Below are 27,791 nucleotides of genomic sequence, written 5' to 3' on the forward strand. Positions count from 1 at the left end.
ATTGGAACACGTACAGCTGCCATCAACATCCATTCACAGTACACCTTGAAACCCACAGAACAAGTTTCTTTTCCTCCTCCTTCATACCTGCTACTGCTGTACTGTGGAACAGTCTTCCCCCTGGCGTATTTCCCAAAGAATACAACATACAGGCTTTTAAATCAAATGTAAACAAGTTTCTCCTTTCCCAACCCACTACCCATATACGGTACTAATGTACTATAGGTTGACCAGCCAACCTCTCGTATATGGGCCCAACATAAAAAAAAAAATAAAATAAACTATTCCTGGTCTGTATATTGAGGCACCTTTGTCACTTTGCTGCCAACAGCTGTCTCACTATATGCAACTGAAATAAAATCCCTGCAATATCACCCCATGTATTCAACTATTCTTTCAATCACAATGGGAGAACTTCTAGAATACTCGATAGACTGCCATAAAATGCTTTGGTTTGCAGTTAAAGGCTTGACTACAAGCTGTAGAAATTGTGGTAGACAATATGGCTCAGATGCCACCAAACTCACTTCCACCATGGCACTCATACATGACATCAAGTAGCTTTTTTCTCAGCAGGCTACCAAAATTGTCCTCTCTCCTTTTGTCTACCAGCAACAACAACTCAAATATAGACTAAGTATTGCTTGGTATAATGTCTCATTTACACCATATAACTAAAGCATTTTAATAGCTTTCCTCTTAGCACTTGGTCATATGTCATTTTCAGATTCAGATAGACTAACATAAATACAGAACCTTGTTATATTCCCATGATTTCTCAACTATTTGTCTTAAAATGAAAATCTGATCCTTGACAACCTGTATTTGGTCTGAATCTGCCTTGTTCTTCTTCAAGCTTGTCCTCTACAATTTTTCTTAATCGTATTTTTGTACTTACATAAATTTTACCAGGAACACTCAGTAGGGAAATAAATTCTCACATTCAGTTTTATTTCCCTTTTTGTAGATGGTTACTATGAGCACTATATTCCAATCATCTGGAATTGGACCCTCTAATCGGCCTTCTGAATTATGCAGTGTAGCCACTGTAAAACTTTTAAACTTCCCATTTCTGGTCAACTATCATCTACTCCAGCTGCCTTTCCACATTTCAGGTTTTCGATATCTTTTTCTACTTCAAGTACTGATATATATCATGGATGACATTCCTGTTGAGTGTTTTCTACCACCATTATTATTTAGATAAAGATGGTTGATCAAAATTTCACTGTCTTCCTTTAATTTGCATTTATACCAGGTTTTTGTATGATGTAGGGAACAGATACTTTTCCAATCAGTTTAGTGTAGTGTGTGATCTAAGAGACTCAGTCTACTAAAATTGTTAATTTTGTGTCATTTGTGTTCTTTTTTTTATGGATTATAATTGTTTTTTATAACTATTTTTTAAATGTAATATGTGGTTTAAAATTAGCATTTAGTTTGTAATTGCATAGCATTCTATTTATTTTATCTGATAACCCCTTTAATGTATGGGATAGCTATGGTTTACTGTAATCTATACTATATCCATTTTTAGATGTTGTTTTATGAAGAATTTTATTGATGGTATTTTTGTTCTAGTCATTGTTTATAAACGCATTGTTAATAATTTATAACTCTTTCAAATTGTTTGAATGAGCAAACTCATTAGAGTAAATTGTTATGGCTCTGTTTTCAAGTTCTTTTTTCACCTTGATTACTTATTTTATTTGCAGATAATGATAGTTCTTTTGGGTTGCCTTAGCCTGCACACTAATTTATTTTTTGTCTAACTTTGCTTTCCATATAACTTTTCTAGCCTGTGCTTTATGTATTTTGCAACTCTTCTCACCCTTATTCTCTTCTACATTATCAAGGAAGATAATGTAGAAGTATTCCTTCTACATTATCTTCCTTTTATGGATCTCTTGCTTAATAAGATTGCACATCCATTTCATTCTCACCTGATTTGTTATTTGAATTCTAGGGATATATTTAGATACTGCAGTATTTAAGCATCTTTTCAAATCTTCCATGCACTACAATGATGACGTGCTCATTGGGACAAGTAAGACTGTTGGTGGTATAGATGGGATGGTGTTGGTTACTTGTAAGACTGTTGGTGGTATAGATGGGATGATCCCAATGATTCAAAAGATGACTAGTTGTGTAAAATAGTGTGATAGGTATAATAGAGAAGCTTAGACTGGAGTATGCTCACAGGAGATGCATGTACAGGGCTAGATAATTAAGTTAGTATGAGAGATAGTGCATAAGTCAGTTTTAAGAATAGTAGGTTGAAATGGGAATTCACATTCATGTGCATGGTCAAATTATCAGATTAAAGTGAGTATTTGACTGGCTCATCCATTGCTAGCCACACTGCCACCACCATCTGTCCCTAGCGGGAACAGATGGTGGTGGCAGTGGTCAAACATGGAAGGAATGTGAACACCTTTAGGTTCATACATCACATGCATTGGGAACTGAACATGTTTGTCTTTAATGTGAGATGATGATGATTGAATCCCTATAAGTCAGAATCCTGTTTTAGCCACTATAACGATATCATTTGTGCCTTACAATGCACAAAAGCATCACTACCCAGAGTTACTTTTGTACTGTTACATTGTGATTGTTCTGACAATAAGGCCACTAGAATGGAAGGATGAAGGCAACTGTTGAGACTGTTAATCTCTTAATTAAAAGGCAATTTGTCACCACTGATCATGATATATTGACCTGTGACATAGATAAGTATGTGGATGTTTCATTTGGGATAGGTTACATGCTAAACTACAGAGTTGGAAACTATGACAACCTCAGAAGAATACTATGTTTGGTCCCATGGTATCAGTTAGTGAATGGGAAGGATATAATATCCTTTCCATTTTCAAAATGTTCCATGAAAAGTTTGGTGGGTAAGATGGCAGAGAGAAAGCCATAGCCTTCAAATAGCCTGAGTTCATGGTAAAAACTGAAAAAGGCTACTATCTCAGGGGAAAAGAGAGTCTGAATTAGTTCTGAGGTTTCTTTTAAGTGTACATTAGTGAACAGGGAGGCTATGCAAAACTTGACGTTACTGTCGCTTCAGTCTTTAAATCTTACTTGTAAGACTTGATACTTAAAGATTCCGACATGGTTAGTTTTAATGTCCTCCCTGCTCACTTATGTATCCTTAAAAGAAACCTCAGAACTGGTGTGGCTTGAAAAAAGTTCCATTTTTGGTCACTAAAGCAGGGTTTCTGAACTTTGTAAAGAATGAATCAAAAATTGTCAAAAAAAAAAAAAAATATATATATATATATATACAGTAAAACCCCTTTTTTACACTTTTTAGTTGCCTGATGGAAAAAAGTGTAAATAGTAGGAAATGTAAAAAATCATTAAAAAAAGGCTAAAAGATGACTTACTGCTAGTATGTAAGTCTACATGCTAGATTACAAAATTTAATAACTGAAAATAAATGAATTTACAATTACTTACATTATCTATTTTTAAAAAAATCTTTAATTGTTGATTGTTTTTGCTTTTTCTGCACTCTTATAAGTTCCAAATACCTCTCCACAGTGTATAAGGCATTAAATGCCCCACTGTCTCCTGATGCACTTGCAATGTACCGCCTCAAAACAGATAGCTTCCATTGCTTCTTTACTAATAGGGACAGTAGGTTTTTGATCAGAGTCTTCTTCAACCGCTTCTTCCTTTTCTTCTTCTTCACCAAGGTGGTTGGAAAGGGTGTCCTCTACACTTGGTACCATTGATGTGATCACACCAGCATCAACATAGTCTTGAAATGAGGAAGACTCATCCATCACATACCAGTTGTTGTGCTCTGATATATCTTCTTCCTCCTGTAGTTGTTCCTCCTTTTCTGCAAACGTAACTTCTGCCTTCTGGAAACAGTTGGATATGGTTTCAGGAGTAACATGCAACCATGCTTTGGCCACATAATGCATGGCATCAAGGATTGATATGGTCATTTGTTTTGGGTCCATACTATTATCATGCATAAACACAACTTTTTCAACAAGCATTTTTCTATATTTCCATTTAAATGCATGGATGATGCCTAGTTCTAATGGCTGAAGCTCACTTATACAATTAGGGGGAAAGAACAGAACACTAATCTAATGTTTCTGAGCTGCAGATTTTCAGAGTGTGCAGGACATTTGTCTAGCAGTAGTATTTTGCGGTGATTTGTCCCCATTTTAGCATCCAAAGCATGCATGGTGGATGCTGCTGGTCATCCATGCTGTGCTGTTGGCATCATACTTAGTAAGCAGATTTTTCACGTTCTTAAAACACCTTGGCTTTTTAAATTTACCAATTACCAGTGGAGGTAATTTTTCTGATCCATCAGCATTGACCATGAGCAAAACAGTTGCCCTCTGCTTGCTGAGTTTTCCCACCGTGACACTTCTTTCCTTTAAAACACAATGTTTTACTTGGCAGAATGTTATAAAAGAGCCCAGTTTCCTCAACATTGAAAATATTTTTCGGTTCGTAGTCTTGAATAATAGTCTTTAGTTCATGTTTCCACTGGTTTACAGTTTCCCCTGCAACACTATTACTTTCTCCACACACTTGATTATACACAATATTGTGACGAGCCTTGAAACAATCAATCCATCCATTTGATGCAGTAAAACCATTAATCCCCAACCTCGCAGCAAATTCAAGGGCTTTCGCTCGGAGTATAGTACCATCAACTGGAATACCCGACACTCTCGTAGAAACAAACCACTCCGCCACAAGTTTATCCAATTCATCGTATGTCGATGTCCGGATATATTTTCGTTTTTTTTGACATAACGCCAGATTGCTTTGCATTGAGTTCAATGCTTGACCTGTTTTTTACTATCGTGTTCAAAGTAGACATGGAGAGACCATCTTCTTTTGCTAATTGAACACGTGTTCCGACATGCCCATCTACACGTTGCAGAATTGCCATCTTTTCTTGTACCGAAATACATTTTCTGTCTTTTTTCTCCATGTTACTAATTTGGATCATCCACCACCACAACTTGAAAGCTACTATCACATGCTAAATTACTTACCAGAAAGTCTGCAATATCAATTTGTACTGTGATTGAAAAATGCAGTAATCCTCATCATTACATCACTGCTGCAAGCGTGCAAGCCACCATGATGGCGGAAACGAAACTACAGCCGAAAGCAATGCCACCTGGGAACAGAAATGTGCAGATTTCTGCAGAAATCGATTCGAAAATCAGTGTTACCACCCAAGGAAAAAAACACAAATCACGGGAAATAACGTCCACATCAAGTTGTTAATAGTGGGAAAACAATATATCGTGAGAATAGGCTTTAAGACGGGACCAACGGTAAATGACATAAATGGCAGGAAAACGTAAAAACGGGGGTTTTACTGTATATATATATATATATATATATATATATATATATATATATTTAAAAATATTGAATGACTAGAAACTGAGAAAAAAGAAAACAAAATTTCATAGCACAACTAGTTTCAGCTTGTATCAGCCTTCTTTAGGTGCACATTAAAAAAGAAATAACCAGTAAAACATAGTGGAAATAACTGTAAACAACACGGAAAGTTAGTGTATACATATAGTGTATACACTAACTTTCCGTGTATAGTAGGTCTGTGGAATGAACCTTATGAGAATAGGTTGAAGATTTGTGGGTTGCAGAAATTGGACGATAGGCGAAGGAGGGGTGATATGATTGAGACATTCAAATTACTGAAGGGTTTTTATAAGATTGATCCAGAAGATATTTTTGAAAATATGACTGGTGGTGGGAGGACTAGGGGCCATGCATGGAAGCTGGGCAAGAGCGTGGTTGACAAGGGTGTTAGAGCTAGGTTCTTTACTTGGAGAGTGGTAAATGAGTGGAATAAGCTTCCAGAGTCTGTTGTGGGTGCTACGACCGTGAGTGAGTTCAAGGCAAGGTATGATAGCTGTGTGAATGTTGAATAGTTGTTCTTGACATGATGTTAGAGCCTCCCTCGATGAGTCTGTCGACTCCTTGGAGTTTCCCGGAACAATAATAATAATAATAATATTAATATTCAATGCAGAAACGTTGACGTCTACACATTCAAAACTGTTCTCTCGTTGGTTTCATTGTTGGGCATATGCATGCATATAGCATCTTGCGAACGCCAGTATTTGATCGTAGCACAATGACAGTCTGAAAGGTTGTACCTCAGGTTGTTGTTGAGATGTAAGGGGTTGAGAATAATTTCGTTTGATTCTATTATCTTTCTTTCTAATTCATTCTGGCAATGGAAAATATTATCAGACTTGTCCCATAGGACTGTATGGCTAAGGTTTTCTTCATTATTGTCAGCTCAGAACAGAACATGACTAGACAAAGTACTGGCTCGCATTCTCCTGTAACTGAGTCTCTCTTATGTTCTTCAATACGTAACTGGATTGATTTCTCTGTTTATCCAAAGTATGGTATATCACAGTTGCACCAAATCTGGTAAACACTGGGATATTTAAGTTGTGATGTCTAGGTTTCGGACGGCTCAGTAAGGAGCGGATTTTCAGAAGAGATGTAAATAAAGTTCTTATGTTGTATTTCCTAAGAACCTTGGCAAATTTGGGTGAGACAGAGCTTATGGATAGTATAGAAATATTACCTTTCACCCTATTGGTCTCTTCATTATTGCGAGCGGGTGGATTTAATTGAAATTTGTCAATTGTTTTTTGTGAATAACTATTTAGTTGAAAAGTAGACCTGAGAAAATTAAGTTCTATTTCATCATCAAGAAGAGAGTGAGGACGATGTCCTAGTGTAGAAATGATTCCAAACTTTTGAAAAAGATAATAATGGTAGCGACTGTGGAGATAGCTGTTGGTGTGGGTGGCTTTTCTGTAAATCGGGCTTTTTAATTTCTCTGAGGAACAGGTCAGTTTGATGTTCAAAAAAGGAAGAGAACCATTAGCTACAAACTCAGCCATAAATTTTATGTTCGGATGTTAATTATTTAGATCACATATGTGCAACCCGCAGGCCGGATCCGGCCCTCTACTTCTTTTGATCTGGCCCTAATCTATTTCAGCGGAGTTTGTCTGATTCATGGTGGGAGAAAACATGGTGTGTTCTACTAATTCACATTAAGCTGACGTCATATGACTTGCGCAAAACACACTATGTTTTCTCCTACAAAGGTCTTTCTCACTTTGACTAGTGGTGTGTGTGAACGTATTACAACGTGTCAGTTCGGTACTTGCGTTAGTGTTGTGCTTTGTTTGGTGCCTGCATTGATGTTATGTTCTGTTCGGTGCCTGCAGTGTAGAAGACAGTTTTGTTTGAGAGCATTTTCAATTGCTTTGGATGACAGCACCGATGCCTCCGATAGAGCACAACTAGCAATATTTATTCGAGGAGTTGATACGGATTTCAACATTACAGAAGAATTATGGACGCTTCAGCTGTTAAAAGGAGTAACTACCGGTGAAGATATATTTGAAACAGTCAACACAGTCTTCGAGAGATTTGGGCTTAAATGGAGTTCACTATCTGGCATATGCACTGATGGAGCCCCTGCAATGGTTGGTGCACAGAAGGGATTTATTGGAATAGTTCACAAAAGAGCAATAGAACTACAGATCCATCTGGAAAATTTAAAAAATTTTCACTGCATTATCCACCAACAAAATCTGTGTGCAAAATCGATTAAATTCACAAATGTTATGGAAGTTGTAGTAGCCAGTATTAACTTTATTAAGTCATGTGCACTTAATCACCGCAAATTTAAGGAGTATTTGGCAGACCTATTTTTGGATTATGAAGATGTGTCTTATTATTGTGAAGTGAGGTGGTTGAGTAAAGGTAAAATGCTAAAACGATTTTATGATCTGAGACAAGACATTGTAGATTTTATGGACATGAAAGTAAACACAATTAACCAAGTAAAAGATGATGAGTGGGTGTATGATTTAGCATTCCTTGTAGATGTCACCGGATACCTAAACGAACTTAATCTTAAATTGCAAAATAAGAGCACAATTGGTTCATGAACTGCATGGACATGTCAAAGCTTTTTTTAATAAACTAAGATTGTTGGAAAGTCAGATAAGAGCTAAAAATTGTTATAATTTTCCTACTCTAGCAACTCATAAAAATATCCCTTATAATTATTATGGAGATGAACTGAAGGCACTAATAGAACAATTTGATTCAAGGTTTGCTGACTTCAAAACCAATGACTCAACATTCTCTATATTTGCTCGTCCAATGGATGCTGATGTAAATAATGTGCCAGATAACTTACAGATGGAACTTATTGAGCTTCAGGTGAATTTAGTGCTAAAATCACAATTTAACAACATTGCTTTGACGGATTTTTTTAAATTTTATTTGGTATAAGAAAAATATACAAATTTACGTGCCTTTTCAAGAAAAATCATTTGTCTTTTTGGCAGCATATATATGTGTGAACAGTTTTTTCGAGGACGAAATACAACAAATCAAAAATTCGGACAAGAATAACGGACGGAAAACTCAAAAATTCTATGCAATTATCTCGATCTTGATAGTCTCGTAGTTGAAGTATAAGGCTAATCTTCACATTAAATTATGTCATTCATTATATTATAAAATTTATGTAGAGCTTTATACCAAAGCATTATATTATAAATAAATGAAATATGAAGTAGCAACTTGTTTTAATTCATTTAATATTAATTTATTTTATTTAATAATTTGGTCCGGCCCTTGACTTAGAGACAGAATGATAATTTGGCCCCCGAACTAGGAAAGGTTGCCCATGCCTGATTTAGATGTTCTAGGAAGTTCAGGAGAGATTCACGGCCATGGCTCCAAATCAGGAAAATGCCATCAATATATCATTTCCAAATTCTTGGTTTTAAAGGATAAGAAGAGATGGCTTTAACTTCTAGATCTTCTAAATAGATGTTCGCAAGTACAGGTGACAACGGATTACCCATTGCAAGGCCAGAATTTTGTTTATAGATGGTGTCCTGTCCTGAAACTTAAAGTATCCTGATTGGATGCACTGAGTAAGTAAGGCCATGATCTTTTTAGATAATTTATCTTTGAGTAGTACAAGAACTTCGTCCATAGGAACACTTTTGAATAAGGAGACTATATCAAAACTAGCCATCATTTCATCTTCCTTAATACTAATATCTTTTATACATGAGACAAAATCTGAAGAGTTTTTAATGAAAGACGATGATTCACTGGGAAAACATTTGAGAGGTTTAGCCAGATATTTTGAAAGGTTATATGTTGGAGAATCAATTCCTTCTACAGTAGGTCAAAGTGGAATAAGCGGATGGAGAGAACGAAGAGAAAGGCATATGTTTCTAGGTAATTCAAAGATAGTTCTCAGTAGGTTGTTGGTCCAGTTGTGACGTTCATGGGTGGGATCTCTCAAGTGGATCGAGTAAGTGTCACTCCGTAACAATTCCATCATCTTGTTATGATATTCATCAATGTTAAGAACAACTGTGGCGTTGCCTTTATCTGCAGGAAGAATAATTATATTTTTGTTTTGTAACTTCTTAATAGCCTGTTGTTCTGATGAAGAGAGATTGTCTGTAGGGGGTTTGGCATTATTTATGATGAAAATGGATTCAATGTGGAGTAGGTTTGCCTCTTCGGTAGGAAGAAAGGAAGTAGCTTTTTTCGATCTTTGTAAGTAATAATTCTTTAGGAATAGATCTGGGAGATTATATATATTGGTAGGGAGAAAAATCCCTAGCCTACCCAGAGTGCAAAATGGTTTGCAGATAACCTTTCATGGGTAGGAGCAACATAAAAAAAACTAATCATTTCCACATACATGGTAGCTTTATTTAGTTTTACCATGAACTGAGGCTATTTTACATGGCAAGGAAAAACCCTCAAGCAAATTGAAGGCACAGCTATGGATTTCCTCCTTCTCTCCTTGCCAATCTTTTCATGAAACATTTTTAAACTACAGCCCTAAACTCCTTTGGTGGCATGGCTTGGATGTGTTCGAAACATTTTTAGCACATCTTGACATGATGCTTTTTTTAGCCAACAGCTTTCCCTTTCACAACATCTACAGAACATCCTCCAAACTCAATCTTCCCACCCAAAAAAAAATCCATGGCCATTCCCTACAACCATGGCATCTCAGAAATATTCTCTGACATTACCCTCTGCTCCTGCAAACTTTCATAATTTGAATAACAGGAAAAATACCAATAGCCATTTGGAGAAAAAACACAGAAACTATGTTCATTATCTGCACTACAGTCGTGGTGTAGTAAACCATGCTAATGCCTTGGATATGAATTTTCAGATCCAGTGGAATAAATCATTCCTTTTATACGAGAGTGGTCTGAAACATTCTCAGCCTAACAATGAAAAAACGAATTTATAATTTCAAAATTATTTTAGACTAATACATTTATTCCAGCGACGCCCCAGCACTATTATCCTGTCCCTGTAGTGGTTTTCAGTAAGATGTGCAAAATACCCCTCTACAGCTGCAATCACCTCTTGATTCGAAGAAAAATGCTGACCAGTGAGGAAGAGTTTTAGTTTTGGGAAGAGATAAGTCAGAGGGAGCAAAATCTGGGGAATAGGGTGGATGTTCCAATTCATAGTGTAGATCCCTTAATTTTCCCATTGCCAAAACATCTTTGTGGGCAGGTTCATTGTCCTGATGAAAGATGATTTTTTCTTTTGCAAACTGGGTCTTTTCTCATGATTTTTTTCGTCTAGTCTGGATAAAAGATCAGAATAATATTCCCCGGTTATTTTTTATTTTTTTACCCTTTTCGAAGTAATTAATAAACAAAACGCCTTTAGCATCCCAAAACACCGATGCCGTGACTTTTCCTGCTGATGGAACCTACTTTGTCTTCTTTGGTGCTGAACAACCAGCTTCTGTCCACTGTTTTGAGTGCTGTTTGGATTCTGGTGTGTAATAGTGAATCCAAGTCTCATCTATAGTAATAAAGTGCACGAAATCAGTTTTATTCTTGTTCAAACACCCCAAGTACTGTTCAGAGATATTCGTGTGAGTGCATTTTTGATCTGCTGTGAGCAAGTGCGGCATACATCTTGCGCAAAGCTTTTTCATATGCAATTCTTCATGCAAAATATATCCTACACGTTCTTTTGAAATGCCTATAGTCTCAGCAATTTCATGCACTTTGACTCGCTAGTCATCCAATACCATATCTTGCACTTGATCAATGATTTCTGGTGGTGTTATGCTTTTTGGACGTCCTTCACGTGGATCATCTTCAAGACTGGTACGGCCACGTTTAAACTTGGCAGCCCATTTCTTAATTGTAGAAAACGAAGGAGAAGAGTGCCCATAAACTTTTATGAACTTCGAATGAATTTCTTTTAATTCATTCGAATTAAAAGAAATTCATTCGAATTTAATTTTTAAATCTTCTTTTACAAAGAATTTTATAACCACATGATACTGAATTTTATCCATTTCAAGGGATATAGACAACACTTTTGCTTCAGACAGCTGTATAAAACAAACTACTTGATAGAATGACTTGCAATTTTACATGGATGCTTATGATAGGTGTACCAACTTAGAAAAAAAAAATCCTGCCGATAGTGTTGTCATCTATGGTCGAGGCCTACAACTTTTCAGACGACCCTCGTACAGAAACAGATATAAATCAGAGAGAGTATTTCTGAAATCTACCACAGCATTACAACAACATTCATTCAATCTAAACAATTTGGCTGCCTCACTTTACCTAAAATATGGGAGATAGTTAATTTTGAGACCTTGAACTTGTTTCCATAACTCCACCCATGAAGAGTGTCAATTAGAACAGTAAGATCTTGCCTTTTATATGATGTGCTTATCTTCCTGCTATTGTAGCCATGTGCACTTGCTTAGTCGTATTTCGCCATTTTTGTGATATATTGCACATTCATGAACTAAACAGATATTTTATGTAATATTTTAATTTTTCAGGTAAAATACCACTGCTGTCCGTTCCTACTGCAGTAGCTTGGCAACCACATAGTCCTACAGTTTTTGCTGTAGGTGATAATAGCGGTCTTGTAGTGGTCAAAGATATTCGAAGTGCAGTTAGTCCAGTCTTGAAATTTAAACCTCATGAAAGACCTGTTTTCAGATTAGTATTTTCATTGAACAACAGGTAAATAATGTTCAATTATTATTTTATTTCTGTTTTTGCAGTATTTTCTCTTTAGACATATCTTATAATAGATAAATACAAAGTCTGTCCATGTAACGTTTCTTTTCCATGTATATGATAACCATGCATATGATAACCCTCTTCTGGCTAGTTAGATTATAAGGATATATATAGCAGGACAGTTCATTCTCAGGCATGCAACACACCCAGTTTTATGATTCTGTGAAATCATTTTCATACTTTTCATGTGGAGGATTGATTTTAAAAAAGTTACATTCAGCACAAAGTGCAAGCTGAAACTGATAATTTCACTCAGTGTCTGATTTAGATTCACAGTAAGGAAAACATTCTTCCTGGTGGGAATTATTGGTAGATATAGCATTTTATTTTTTATTTTTTTTAACCAGTCAATCATGACATATGGCACTCCTGATGGCCAATGCATATTAATTTATTCATTTTTTGCAAGGTTTTGTTTATTGTTTTTTTCCACATCTTAGAGAGAGAGAGAGAGAGAGAAAGAAGAAATAGTTGCAAATTAAACTGAAATATTATGCCTCAAGTGTTCTTCATTGACCAGTATGTAGTATTCATTATAGAAATTCATGGAACTACCACTCTGAGTAAAAAATAATTTTGATAAAGACAGCCATCATCAGAAAAGAAGATTGTGAATGTAATAGTTCGTAATTTAATGTGGAAAAGTGGGTCTTTCCATCATGCACAGTTAACGGCATACAGTAAGGCTGCCTAGAAAGGTATTCATTAGCTACATCTTACCAAAAGTATTAGAGACTATTCAAATAATGTTCAAATAAAAAAAATTCAAATAAAAACAAATCTGTCTTTATGTGTTTCATAGATTTCGAAAAGCATTTGACTTTGTCAAATGATTTTTGAAATATATAGGGTGTTCGGGATAAATTTGACATATTTATAATTAATTATATTTTTCCGTAAGTTACATGTATTAACACACACTTCTCTTCATTTAAAAGTTTGGACCCTTCTTCATTCATATACAAGATGTCAGAAAGGATGGATAGCTGGAACCCACCTGAATCATGGAAGAGAATAACTTGTATCATGATGATTCGTGCCCGCCATCAAAATAAGGATATTACGACTGCTGCCCAATGCTCCCTGAATACAGTAAAAACAATCAGGCATGAACTAGAGACTTGCAATGGTGACTACGAGGATGTAGCAAGAAGAAAGATCCCTAGCAGACGATCTGATTGCGTTCGTACAGCAGAATTCCTCGCAAATCTGCAGGAACAGGTGTTGAAGAACCCTGGCATTGGAATTCGGGCTTTGTTCGTGGAGTTGCTAACTGTAGTCAAGCCCTGGATAACAAGGGTAGCCAATGGTAGGCCGTATGTATGGCAGCAGGATTCGGCCCCTTGCCACACCTCTGGGAAAAGTCAAAAATGGTTGTCTGAAAATTTCTACGACTTCACCAGTCCAAATGTTTGGCCTCCAAACTCCCCAGACCTTAACCCCATGGATTATTTTGTATGGGGCGCAGTTGAAAAAGACACCAATCGCACTTCCAGTAATACAAAAGCCCAGTTAATGGATAAAATTAAAACAGTTTTTGCGGCCCTTCCCAGGGAGACTGTAGCATCAGCTTGTTCGAGGTTCCGAAGCAGAATTGAAGCTGTGATCGATGCTAATGGTGGTTATTTTGAGTAAATCTTGTTGATAGTATTGTAATTAACTCTGCCTGTAATGTTTTTTTGTCAATTCATTAAATTTAATAGATACAAAGAAGATTTTCTTTTTCCTTACGAAACTGTCAAATTTATCCCGAACACCCTGTATATCTATATACAAATCGAAATTGAAATCTATATACAAATCTAGACAAACTAACTTAATAGAAGTCCTTCAACGAATAGGGCTAGACGAACAAGACATAAGATTAATAAGAAATCTGTATTGGAACCAATTAGCTACCATTCAATTAGACAACATTACTACTAGTGATTTTAACATCAAAAGAGGAGTGAGACGAGGTGCTCTTGCCACTCTTGTTCAACATATATCAGAGGGAATCACAATAAATGGAAAGATTAACAACCTACGATATGCAGATGACACCGTGCTAATTACTGAAAACATCACTGATCTTCAAAAACTCATCGACAAGAGTAGACATAGAAAGCCAAAGAATGGGAATAAATATAAACATCAAGACGAAATACATGGTCATCAGCAAATATCCTACCTCATCAATGAAACTGACACTCAATGGGAAAAATATCGATCAAGTGTCAAGGTATAAATATCTTGGTTGCTGGCTTAATGAAAAGTGGGATCCTGAAATAGATATAAAGACAAGGGTTGAAGTTGCATGGCAGTCCTTCATGAAAATGAGAATATTATTCTGCAGTAAAGACCAAAACATAGAAATCAGATGCTGAAATGCTATGTCTGGTCCATTCTGCTCTATGGAGTTGAAACATGGACTTTGAAGGCGACAAGCATCAAGAAAATTGAAGCCTTTGAGATGTGGCTATATAGAAGAATGCTAAAGATATCATGGACAGAAAAAATTACCAATGAAGATGTCTTAAAATCCATTGGCAAAGCCAAAGATCTCATACAAACAATCAAGAAATGAAAAACATCATATCTTGGCCACATCATGAGAAATGGCAAATACCAACTTCTACAAACTATTTTGGTAGGAAGAATTGATTGCAAAGGAGCTACAGGAAGAAAAAGAATATCTTTGTTTGACAACATCAAGACATGGACAGGATAGAACTGCATACAACTGCTCAGATTAATGTGAGAATGCAGTTTGTTCGCCAAGATGGTCGCTGATCTTCGATAGAAGATAACACCATAAGAAGAAGAATATCTTTTCAAATAAAGTCCAGTTTTTTTCCATGAGAATTTAAGCAAATAACAAATATTTATTTAAACAGCGATTGAAGAGATATGTAAAAGCATAATGAATTGGTATCCACCTAAATGACTAAATAAGTGGCAAGATTATATTCAAGATATGTTAAATTAATTACCTTATAGATTTCTGCACCAACAGATGATAAAGATCTCAAAGAAAAAGAAGTCTTTAATGAAAAATTACAAAAATGTATAGAACAAATATGTGAATGCCAGAATTGGCAAAAGAAATAATGAAGATGAGAGAGCATTAGATAATGAGATGCATGTGGCCTAAAGAATTGAGAATGGTGATATACTAGTAGTTTTTTGTAAAATGAAGATTCTTCTGTGAGAAAAAGCGTGTGTAAATATAAGGAAATAAAATACATGAAATGTATTTTGTAATGTCTGATGCCAAAAACAAAAGCCATACTGGCCACATTGCAATCAAGTGCATCTTTTAAAACTTATTACATGTTAAGAGAAAGCAAGGAGCTGATGCAAGATGTGATCATTACTGGCTAAATGTAATTTAAAGCTACGTAGGAATAAAAAATTTAAAAAAAAGTAGATATGTCTAAGTTAAAAAGGAATGAAATAAAAGAAAAAAAATTTTTGTGATGATAAAGAATGAATCAGCTACAAATTTTGGAGAATGAAAAAGCTGATAAGCCATTGAAATTGAATAATATTGATGTTGAAAGAAACAAGAAAGTGGAAAAGGAGAAAACCCAGAGGAAGTGATAGAAACAAGATGGAAAGTATGAAATGGCTGACACTGTTTAAATACTAAAGGATAAAGAATGGCTAATGAAAACAAGACCTAAACTCACAGAAGAAAGGCATAAAATTAAAACTGTATGAAAATGCCAGTTCTCAAAAAATAAGAAATTCATCACAGAAATTATCGGGAAAAAGATGAGTTAGTTAAAAGATCAGCAGGAGTGGACCGAGAAATTTCATGGACAGTGGCTGAAGAACCTAGAATCTGTATTTCAGGAAGTGGATGAGATTCGGGATCAATCTCCACTGGTAGCCAATCAGAGATAGCTGGCCCAAGGCTATCACTAATTAAGTGGCACACAGTAAAGAGATGGCTAACAAGTGCCACTATCTTGTGATACCTAACCCTAACACAGTATTTTTTTTCTAAATGTCTGAAAATAGTGTTGGTTCTGTTGTGGGTACTGGTAATAATGCAACCTGATTGTGCAGTATTGTCATAATAGCTTGTGTACACATATGCCTTGAAGATACATACCAGGAATGTAGCGATGATGATGAAAATGTAAACATTAGGATAATACTATAGCACATTAGTACTGAGGGTTAGTAAAGGTTACACAATTGAAAGCAACTAAGACCGTGAGACATTTTCTAGCCACTTCAGGGCATTCAGTGAAAGCCCTGAACCACTCGAAAAGGAGTGTCAGTTTATTTCGAGCATATCCCTTAAGAACATTAGTTTCCTTAAATTAAATTTAAGCTAACATCTTTTATTCCCACATAATGAGTAGGCCAAGCTGTTTTAGCCCTGTCTAACTTTTTGGAGACTGAGTGGGCAGTTCAATTTCTACTGGTAGCCAATCAGAGATAGCTGGCTCAAGGCTATCACTAATTAAGCAGCATGCACTGAAGAGACGACAAACAAGTGCCACTATCTCGTGGTACCTAACCCTAACACAGTATTTTTTGTCTGAATATAGTGTGGGTTCTACGGTCAATTTTCTTGAGTTTAGGGGATGAAAAATCCGAGTTTCCGGGAGAAAAACCCTGCTTGCCCATGCCAGAGATCACTAACTCGGGAACTGGTCAAAAAAAAGTTTGGAAAAAGTTCCTCTAGTTGGTGACTAGAATCGAAGTAATGATGCTCTTTCTTCAGGTGGTTTATTTTTATCCAAATATCATAATAAAACCAAAATAAACATCTTTCGTAGCAATGCATAAGCCTTATTAACTTTGATCAGAGACATGAAAAATTGACAAAAGAAATAGGAAGCTACATTTAATAGTTTTTCAAACAAAGTGTTTTTCTTCAGATATTAAAAACATTTTGGCTGTGTGACAAATGAGTTAGGTAAATAAGCAAAGCAATAAATAAATAAATAAATATTGCATGATAATATAAAAAGATACAAATGGAAGAAGATTGGCCACATACTGAGAATGGACAGAGAAAAAAGAGAAGGCCTAAATTTACTTGGTGAAAAAATGACAGAAGAAAAATGGTGATAACTGAAGAAGACAGATCTCACCTTATATGCCAAAGGACACAGAGAAATTAGGTTAGTAGCTGAATAATTACTTGCACATCTTAGAGGCAGAGGAATAACATTTAAAAATAAAACTGAAATGCTATGCATTAGCCTATAAATATATTCATTTAGTCATGAGTGCATGTTTGGTTGAAATGACTCACGACCATGTTTCATTTTGGATCTTTTTTTCTACTGTCTTGTCATACAAGTCAATCCTGTTCTGTCATGCATCCCCCTGCTCCCTAAAAAAAAAAAAAAAAAATGATTGGCCATATTATCAACAACAGGTCTCTTTGCTTTATACTGTCAGTTCTGACTATAGAAAATGCTGTCCTAATAAACTACTAAAAAAAAGTCTCCTAAGTACACTGCTCTTCTAAAGGAAGTTAACTATAGCAAATTATCTACTATAAAGGTTATTGTTGTCTTGTCCTTTGAAGAGTCTTAGATGTTTCCGTGTGCTCCTTGTACTGCTTTGGCTATGTCGATGATTTTGTTTGTATAGAGCTGTTGTTCAGGATTAGGATCTATTTCTTGCAAGGCTGCTGTAATTGCTGGACAAGTAAAGATGTGAGTGGGTGTCAGTTCAGTATTGGGACAGTTGTTGCAGTTTCTATATGTATTGATCTTCATTCCTCTATAATGTCCTGTTCATAGTCTTGCTATTGTGGTGGAGGTCTTTCTGTCGGCACTGATTTCGGGAATTTGAGGTTGTATCACTGATTTCAGTGGAATTAGTTTAGCTTTTGCTAGTGCATTGGCATCAGCAAGAGTTATCATGCGAGTTTCTTGGTTGAGTTCTCTGACCTCTTTTGCTAATTTATCAGCTGCTTCATTGTAATCAATGCCTACACGAGCAGGAATCCATTGTAAAATGCAACTTTTTCCTAAACACTTTAGTTGATTTAAGAGTTTATGGATGTCTTGTGTGAGCTTGGTATTGCCATTTTTGATTGCCTCTATAGCTGATCTTGAGTCACTGTAAATTATAATTCCTTCAGATTGTTGAGATAATGATAGTTTAAGTAGGCTTCAAGTGCTTTATTTATTGCATAGAGTTCGCTGGTAAAATTGGAAACGATTCTCCCAGATCCAACTTTTATTGCAAGTTTTTCACTTTTCGAGAGTAGAAGAAGAACACCAGCGCCTCCATTAATCATATTGGTGTCTGACGATCCATCAGTATAACAAATAACCTGTTTGGAGGATGAAAGAAGCTTGATAGTATTTAGGCCTTTTTCTTTGAGCATTTCTTTTGGTTCTTTTTTGCACAGAGTTTGGTAAGGTTTAGATTTATGGAGGTATTTGAAGGTAAAGGACTGGAAAATAGAGGTTCTTTGTTTATGTGGACATTTAGCTGATCAAGACCTATTTCCTTCCTGATAGTGTCATCATATTGTAAAGTTGATGATCTGTGAAATCTGCATTTTCGATTCCAATGTTCATAAGTTTTTAGGAAGATATGATCGCTTTGGTAGCTTCTGGTATTATTTATGAATTTTATGGTTTTTATGGTAGCAAATTTTCGTCTGCCCTCCAGTAGGTCAAGCCCACATTCCTGTTGGGCTCTGATGTTGTTAGTGGATGAGACTGCACCAGTGATAATCTTGGATGCTTTTACTTGTATTTTGTCTAATTTTTTCTTTACCAATGAGGCCAAAGGTGACCAGATAGGTGCTGCATATTCCATTATTGGCCTTATTAGCGTAGTGTGAGTAGTTTTGAGGATTTTTGGCTTTGTGCCCCAATTTGTTCCACAAAGCCTTTTCAGTATATTTAATTTTTTTAGAGCTCTGTTCGAAGTGTTAGAGATGTGTTGTGCAAAACGTAATTCCTGATCAAGCGTAATACCAAGGTATTTTGGATTTGTGACTTTTTCAATTAGCTTGTTGTTGATCGTGACTTTGGGATTGTAGAAATGTCTATTTTTCCTGTCTGTACTAAAGGTGCTTAGTTTTGTTTTGTCTGAGTTGATTTCGAGTTTAAGTTCATCTGACCATTTTTCTAATCCTCTCATGGATTTGTTTAGAATCTCCTCTGATTCTGTGATTTTAGCACTAGTGTGCCAGATGGCTATATCATCTGCATAGCAAGTTACTTTTGTGTCTTCTGTAAGGTAGGGATGAATGTTATTGACATATAGAAGGAATAGTAAGGGACTGAGTACTGAGCCCTGGGGAACACCAGCCTAGGTTCTCTGCTCTCTTGATATTGCTGCATTGATTCTGACTTTGATCTTTCTTCCTCTAATGAAATCAGCACTATAAAGGTTTCCAAACTATGTCAGAGTACTGCATGATATTTTAAAAAAAACTAAGTTTTCAAGATGGAACTGTTAGGTATTTCTTTTGGCCTTGGGGCGTTATGAAAAAAAATACTGACAGAATAATAGAATTGCAAACTCATAGGGACTACAGGAGTAGTTTGTTGTAATTTGCAATGCTGAATTTTGTTTTTGCACAGGATTTGTACCTGTGGGATTTTTGTTGGGACTTTTCAGTAGTCTGTTATACTGAGAGTACTGTAAATCCAAGATTTACCTAACTATTGGACACTGCTCAACATTTTTGAGTAGTGCACCCAAATCATCTCTAAGATTGTTTTATGCCATTTGCAAGAAACAATCTAATTAACTGATGATCTCTCATAGTGGTTCATGGTTCTACTGAACTGGCCATTATCATTCCTCTCTTTCTTCCAAACCATGAGAACAAGAACATCAGCATCTGTACACATTTACAGTCCAACTGAAACCAATTCTCTTCTTCCTCTTTCATGCCATCCACCTCTTATTTTTGGAACTTGTGGGTTGAGTAGTGCTAACCACTCAACATATAACCCCATGTGGAGGGTTATGTTCACATGGGTTCTCTGGAAAGTTTTGAATCTGGCTGGAAATATAAACAGATATATAATATCCTTTATGCTACTAACTTGCTTTTCCAGAGTGAAGCCTGTGAGCTCTCTATTTCAATAATATAAGATTAAAAAATGCTCAAAAGATTATCCTGACCCCCAAATAGTGATGACATCAGAGTTTAGGATGTTGGGTTGGTTATGTAGACCTTGAGGTTTCTTTTGACCACTACAAAGTTCTGTCAAATGAGAAAGAGGAATGGAATGTACTCTAATCACCATCAAGGATGTTTAAAGTCAGTGAGAGCAGATCATTTATGCACAGGAGCCCTGAGGGACTCCTGCATTGTTGAGGAAATGTGAGGAGAAGAAACCATCTATAATGGTTTGAGGCCAAATATAGGTGTAAATATACAGTAATCAACCAGAGAGGAAGCCAGCATCACAAATGCTCAGGGTAGAAGGCAGTCTGCAGGATACTAGATTGCTGATCAAGTGTCTATGCAAGACCCAATTGAGATAAAACAATTGAGTCCAAATGTAGGTAGTATAAACTAGATTAGCTATGGGTCAAGAGTGGTGAAATCCATATTGCTGGTCACTAATTAGCTGGTCAGGGGCCTGCAGGTGGTAAAGTTGGCTTTTGATGATCCTTTCCACGGTTTTTGAGAGAACTGAAATGAGAGCTAGACAGAGTTTTGGGGCTGATTTATTATTGTTGTTATTATTATTATTATTATTTTTTTTTTTTTTTTTTTTTTTTTTTTGGAATTGGTTGAATGGAGGTTTGATTCCATGTAATAGGGAAGATGCCAGTTCAGTAGAAAATATTGTTATATTAGTTCTTGAGTACAATAGGAGTGGGCTGGTAGTATCATCAGGATCAAATACTTTGTTTCTGTCCAAATTATTCAGGTTTTTCTGATTTCTTTTTGGCATAAGATCAAAGGTGGTGTAAAAATAAGATATTTTTATATATTTTAATTTTTTCATTTTGTATTCGTATCTTTTGAACTTCCCTTGAAATATATATTCGGTATTTTTGTTTATTTGTCTTAACTTATTTAATTTAACTAAACTCCGAGTTGTAATCTCGTTGCTTGGTCTAGCCTTATGACCTTTAATCCTTTAGTCTACAATTTCACTCCCTCCCCACTCTCAAGGTCATAACCATGCTACTTTCATGTGCGTGTAGTATAGATTTAAGAATTGCCTCTGGCTGGAGCCAATTCTTTTGTCTAACTAGCTGGCTTTCTCTAACACTGATCTTTAAAACTTTATTTGTGTAATGACTGCACCATTAAAGATCACGTAAAGGAATTGTTTGTCTTTCCGAAACATGTAAGAGAAATGCTCAGCGGAACATGGAAATATCTCTAAAATTCAGCACTAAATCAAGCAACGTTTGAAAACTTACTAATAGTCAGTCGTGGCTACCTTTAACTTTAAGGACACAGGGGTTATATCTTTTTATGAGAATTCTTGTGTAGAGGCTGAAGTGCTGTGAGGACATTATGTTGGAGGTTTAATGGATTTTTTTCTTCAATAAGTCAAAACTACGACTATCTAGACAACTAAATAGGCTGGCCTCTTTAAAAAGATGTCGGGATACAAGAGTGATACCGAACTGCGTTAAAATGAAGATCAATTTCCATTCCAAAAAAGCACTCCGTATATATAAACGTGCCAGCCTGGCATTACTACGCGAGCAAATCGCCTCTACTCGTGCCGCCATCGCAGTGACGAACGCCGCCATTGGCTCCCTACGTTCAGAGCTCTCCACCGTTCTTAACCCTGAACTTTGGTCGATTCTCTCTCTCTCTCTGACATTTCGGAAACTTCCGCACAGAGAGAATTTCAAAAAATAAAACACAAACACGTCAAGAAATACAGCAACCTAGTTAAAGACAAACCACAACCACAAATTCAGCCGCTCTAGACAGTAATAAACCTCTCTTCCAAAAGGCTCAACGATGATGCTGTCAGCACCCTTTGCCTCGGCCGTAATTTTTCCATTGCCCCGAAAGAAGTGCCGGTGCTCGATGTAATGGTTAACGTCGAACGGGGGATCGGTCGCTTACCGTCGGAGGTAGCCAACATCAGACTCGACGTAGCCAACATCCTCACTCACTCTTCGCCTCCAAAAAGTAACTTATCGTATGCCAAACGCATGGCTCTCCTGAAACTACGCAAAGAAAAAAGTATCGTCATCACTAGAGCGGATAAGGGTAATGCCACAGTCGTTCTTAATACCAGCGAATACAATCGTAAAATGAACATTATCCTCCGCGATCGCGCTACCTACATCCCACTAGAACACAACCCCACAAAAACACAAGTTAAGAAATTAAAAATCTTACTTAAAAAAGTAAATGCCTGGCCCCCTGATGTCACGAAAAAACTTAAACCTTTCCGCTCCCGTCCCCCCGAATATACGGTTTACCAAAAATCCACAAACCCAATTTCCCACTCAGGCCTATAGTAGATGCCACCAATGCACCTTGTTACAGACTGTCTAAACAGCTGGCCAACTCTCTGTCCCCCCTCACCGGAAATTCCGCATCCTATATAAAAAACTCGACCCACTTTAAAGCCCTCACAGAAAATTTAATCTTGAATAATACAGTAAGCTTTGATAGTAAGCTTTGATATCTCCTCATTGTTTACCAATATTCCCTTAACTGACACTTTATCTCTCTTAGAAAACGTTTTTCCCTCTGACATCTTAGATCTCTTTTCCTTTGCCATCAACTCTGGGTATTTCTCTTGGATGAACAAAATCTACAAGCAGATAGAGGGAAACGCCATGGGTTCCCCGCTCTCACCCCCCCTTGCCAATTTCTATATGGAAGATTTCGAAAAACAAGCCTTAGAGTCAGCCCCACTCAAACCGTCTATCTGGCTAAGATATGTAGATGATGTGTTCTCTATTTGGCCTCATGGCCCAGACACGTTAGACTCCTTCCTCAGTCATCTCAATAGCCTACATCCAAGAATCCAGTTTACTATGGAAAAGGAAAAGAACAATTGTTTACCCTTCCTAGACACCTTAGTCACACACCTGCCTAATGATACACTTGCCTTCACTGTATACAGAAAACCCACACACACAGGCAGATACATTCACAAACTCTCCCACCACCACCCCTCGCAACAATATGGCATCATTAAAACTCTTACCAAGAGAGCCCACAATCTTTATTCCAGTGGAACCGCCCTCACTACTGAGCTTAACCACATACACAGAACTTTCCTCTCCAATGGCTACAGCGAACACAGTATCAAAAAAATAATCAATTCCTCCCCCATTCCCCATCCCTCTCGTCAACAAGATTTTAAAAATGCCATCCCCATACCCTACATCCGTGGCACTTCGGAAAAAATAGCCAAGATACTAAAAAAGTATAACCTACATACAGCATATAAGCCCTACCGCAAACTTGCTACACTTATCCGGTCTACGAAAGATCAGCTCCCTCCTCTCTCTCTGCCTGGAGTTTACAAAGTACCCTGTTCCTGTAAGCTTGCGTACTTTGAACAGACAGGCAGATCAGCATCCATCCATCTGGAGGAACACAAGTCATACATCATTAAACACAACTATGGCCATTCAGGCTTGGCTGACCATGTGTTGGACACCACCCACTGAGTATCATGGAAGAAAACCACCATGTTCCACCACAGCAAATTCAAGAAAGAGAGACTTTTCTTAGAAGCAGCAGCAGCTCTCAAAAACCAAACAAAACTAAATAAGTACTGTTGCATTAAGCTTCCGAAGATTTGGGAAACACTCATCACCAGAGGTCCCACCTTACATTCCAAGCCACCTACGACCGCCCTGAGAGGGCGCTCCACCTAGATAGGACTTTAGTGTCACCCACGTGGTTGGGCTTAGTATTGTAAGTTTTTGTGTGCATGTTACATTAATTGTTTTTGTAATCCCCGTAGATATCCTAGTGACTAGGACGAAATATAGGAAGTATGAAATTCTATTTTAATTCTTTTTATGAGAAGTGCATTGGTAAGTCGAAATCAGTCAAGTTATTTAACAAACAAATCAATTTGTTCATACTAAGACATGGAAATTATAAATTAAAGGAAAAAAGATTTCACACATATAAAAATTGTCTCGTCGTCATCATCAAATTCCTGACATGTACCCTCAAGGGGTGTACAGGATATGATAGTACTACATGAAAAATTTACATCATTACTAACTTCCTATCTACAATTTTCCTCCAAATCAGTCTCTCACTTGCCAAGACTCCAACATTATCAGGTCTCATATTTCTATTGTCTAAGGCACTTTGTACAGAATCAATTCACCTATATCTTGGTCTTCCTCTGGGTTGTTTTCTTGCCAACCTTGCAGAGAACACTTCTTTTGCTAATCTTTCCTCGCCCATTCTATTTAAGAGACCATACCACCTGAGATTAGCTCTGCTAATGCATTCCTGGATGCTGATAATGTCAAGTTCTTTCCTAATATCTTCATTTTTAATATGATATTGCCATTGATGCCATCTGTTCACGCCTCTAATCTTTCTCAGGACTCTCATATCTACAGTCACTAGTCTTTGGTGAAGTGTTTTAGTTCTGACCCAGCTCTCAGATCCATAAGTTAAGACTGGTTTGAACACTGCCTTGTATACAACTAATTTAGTGTTCTGACTAATTTCTCTTTTATTCCACATGAATTTATTCAATTGACTTCCTACCATACCAGCTTTGTTGATTCTGTTGTCTATTTCCATATTTAATTTACCATCTTCACTAAAAATTGTGCCGAAGTAGCTGAAATGTTTCACTTGTTCCACAGGTTCTCCGTTCAAAACACAGTTGACATTTTCAATGATTCTGCCTATTTTCATTGTTTTTGTCTTTTTATTGCTGACCGTCATACCATATCTATTACAACAGTTATTCAATTTAGTCAGGGAATCTTGCAGACTTGAAGCGGATTTATTTAGAAGTATAACATCGTCTGCATAAAGCAAAGAGCTGACATTAACATCTCCAATTTTGATATCATGTTTAATACCACTTTCCTTCATAATATGATCCATATAGATAATGAATAACAGAGGGGATAATGTACATCCTTGTCTCACACCAGATTTAACATTAAACCATCTTCCTGTACTTCCTTCAATTCTAACTACTGACTTACAACTGAAATAAAGACTAAGTATTGCTTGATATAATGTCCCATGGACACCATATAACTGTAGAGTATTGAATAGCTTCTCTTTTGGCACCTTGTCATATGCCTTTTTCAGATCGACAAAACTTAAGTATAGATCTTTGTTATATTCCCATGCTTTTTCAACTATTTGTCGTAAAGTGAAAATCTGATCCTGATAGCTATTTGACCTGAATCCAGCTTGTTCTTCACCAAGCTTTTCTTCCACAATTCTTCTCAACTGTTTCTCAAATATACTTGCATATATCTTACTAGGAACACTCAATAATGAAATCCCTCTGGAATTCTCACATTCAGTTTTATTTCCCTTTTTATATATGAGTACTATGGGTACCCATATATAAAAAGGTACTCTACTCCAAACATCGGGAATTCGTCCCTCTGTCCACGGTTTCTAAACTATGCAGTGCAGCCACTGTAAGACTTTTATACCACCATACTTCAGCATTTCTGGCCGAATATCATCTACTCCTGCTGCCTTTCCATATTTCAGGCCTTTGATGGCTTTTTCTACTTCAAGTATGGATATGTATTCCTGACTGTATGCCTGTTGAGTGTTTTTTACCGCTGTGCTATCACTGCTTGTTTCATTTAGCAATTTTCAAAGTAATTACTCCATACTTCAAGGATATCTTTTTCTACCGTTTTCATGTCACCTTTATCATCTCTAACCACTTTTACAACACTCTTTCCTCCATTTCTAAGCTACTTCAACAACCTCCAGAATATCTTACCACCTTCTTTATATTTATTTTCTATGTTCTTGCCAAAGTTCTCCAATGACTTTTGTTTTGCTAGTTTTACATAGCGTTTAGTTTCTTACATTTGTCTCTGTATTCTCTAAGAACAAAAGCTGACTTATTTGCCAAGAACTTTTGATATGCTTTCTTCTTTTCATTCACTGCCTCTTTAACTTCCTGTGTCCACCATGGAGTTCTGATTTTTCTATCCTTGCAGATTTTTCTATCACATCTGAGAGCTGCTCAACTTTTATTTGCTTTAAAACTTTCTTACATGTTATTCTTTTCAATATGAAATTCAATTTTAACCTGCTCAAGACTAAATAGTGATCACTTCCAATTTCAAATCCTTTGTACCCTCTGGTGTCCTGCACCAGGGAGAAAACATTACTGTCAACAATAACATAGTCAATGAGACTTTTCTTATTCCTTGTCTCTTCTCTCCATGTGAATTTGTGCACATTTTTATGCTGGAACATGGCATTAGTAATAACCAGTCCATGTCCTGAGCAGAAATCCAAGGTATTTGCCATTATTATTAGCTTTGTTCTTTTCTCCAAATTTTCTCAAAATATTTTTATATGTCTGACAATCATTTCTTACTCTGCTATTTAGATCCCCAACTTTTCCTTTTTCATTGTGTCAGTTGCTTTCTCTAAAGCATCAAAAAATTCCTCTACTTCTACCTTAGTAAAACCTTCTGTGGGACCATAGGCACAAATAAGTCTCATTGTCCAGTTCCCCATTCTCATATTTGCCCGCATCACTCTACTTGAGACTGCCTGCCATTCAAGAAGATTAGCCTCGTATTTAGCGTGACTATCAACATAAGAAGCCTGATTATAATATTTTGTATTAATTGCTCAGAAAGATATCACCAGTTTTTGTGTTTTTTGTTTCAGTCACCCCAATTATGTCGATCTGGTACTTATCTAATTCATCAGCTAGCTCCATTTCTTTGCCTTTCAGGCTTCTTATGTTGATAGTACTGATTTTTAACTCTGGTGATGTTGAGTTGGGGTGTGTTTTAAGATTTGTTCCAGTAGCTGACTTTTCACTGTTTGCCCTGGTTCCCTGGCAAAAACAACGGAGGCCTTGTTTAGCCAGGTGACGCCCCAGCCGGCATGAAATTTTGTCATGTTGTATCATCATTTTGTATTTTGGTTTAAGCCAATAAGAATACAGTTTGGTCGGCTAAATCCCAAATTGGCAGTCCATCCTCATTCATTCAGTATCCAGGTAGATACCTAACAGGGTGCACCATGAGAAGGTAAGGATTGGACATTAGGTCAGAAGCCTTGGTCGGTTCTTCGCATTCCTTTAAAGGCTATGTGGAGGTCTCCTCTCAGTTATATAACTTTGACCCTTAAGCACCCCATAAAAATTATCTGGCTCGTATCAATTTAACTAAGTAACAATGCATTGCACGTGTCTGGTTCTCAAATTACTTAAATCAGTACTTCTAGCCTTTAGCTTAGAGACAAAGACAAATATTTACATTCACATATACGTCAGACACATTTTTAGTTTCATACACACTTTAAAGAACTTAACTTAGACTCTTAACTTTTAACTCATAACAGTGACCTTTTTACATTAACAATTGCTCAGAATTCTTTAGACAATTATCTCACAATAATTAAGTAGTACGGTTTTCCGACTTCACAACTTTACATTATGCTTGCATCAACAGTCTCTGCTCTAAGGTTCA

The 27,791-nt window shown here is 36.5% G+C and overlaps 1 protein-coding gene across 3 annotated transcripts in view; it reads left to right on the forward strand.

The window, feature by feature from the left end:
* The window catches only part of LOC150099045 (methylosome protein WDR77-like), a 190,449-nt gene that overhangs the window by 115,000 nt on the left and 47,658 nt on the right, over positions 1–27,791 (forward strand). For all 3 annotated transcript variants that reach the window (XM_090405301.1, XM_090405302.1, XM_090405303.1), the window contains exon 8: positions 11,939–12,125. In XM_090405301.1, the coding sequence (XP_090261427.1) occupies positions 11,939–12,125 (187 nt within the window). The remainder of the gene's footprint in view (positions 1–11,938; positions 12,126–27,791) is intronic.

The sequence above is a fragment of the Typopeltis vanoorti genome, chromosome 15 (assembly GCF_054136105.1).
Source record: "Typopeltis vanoorti isolate ZY-2024b chromosome 15, IOZ_Tvanoo_1.0, whole genome shotgun sequence".
NCBI classification, from domain to species: domain Eukaryota; kingdom Metazoa; phylum Arthropoda; class Arachnida; order Uropygi; family Thelyphonidae; genus Typopeltis; species Typopeltis vanoorti.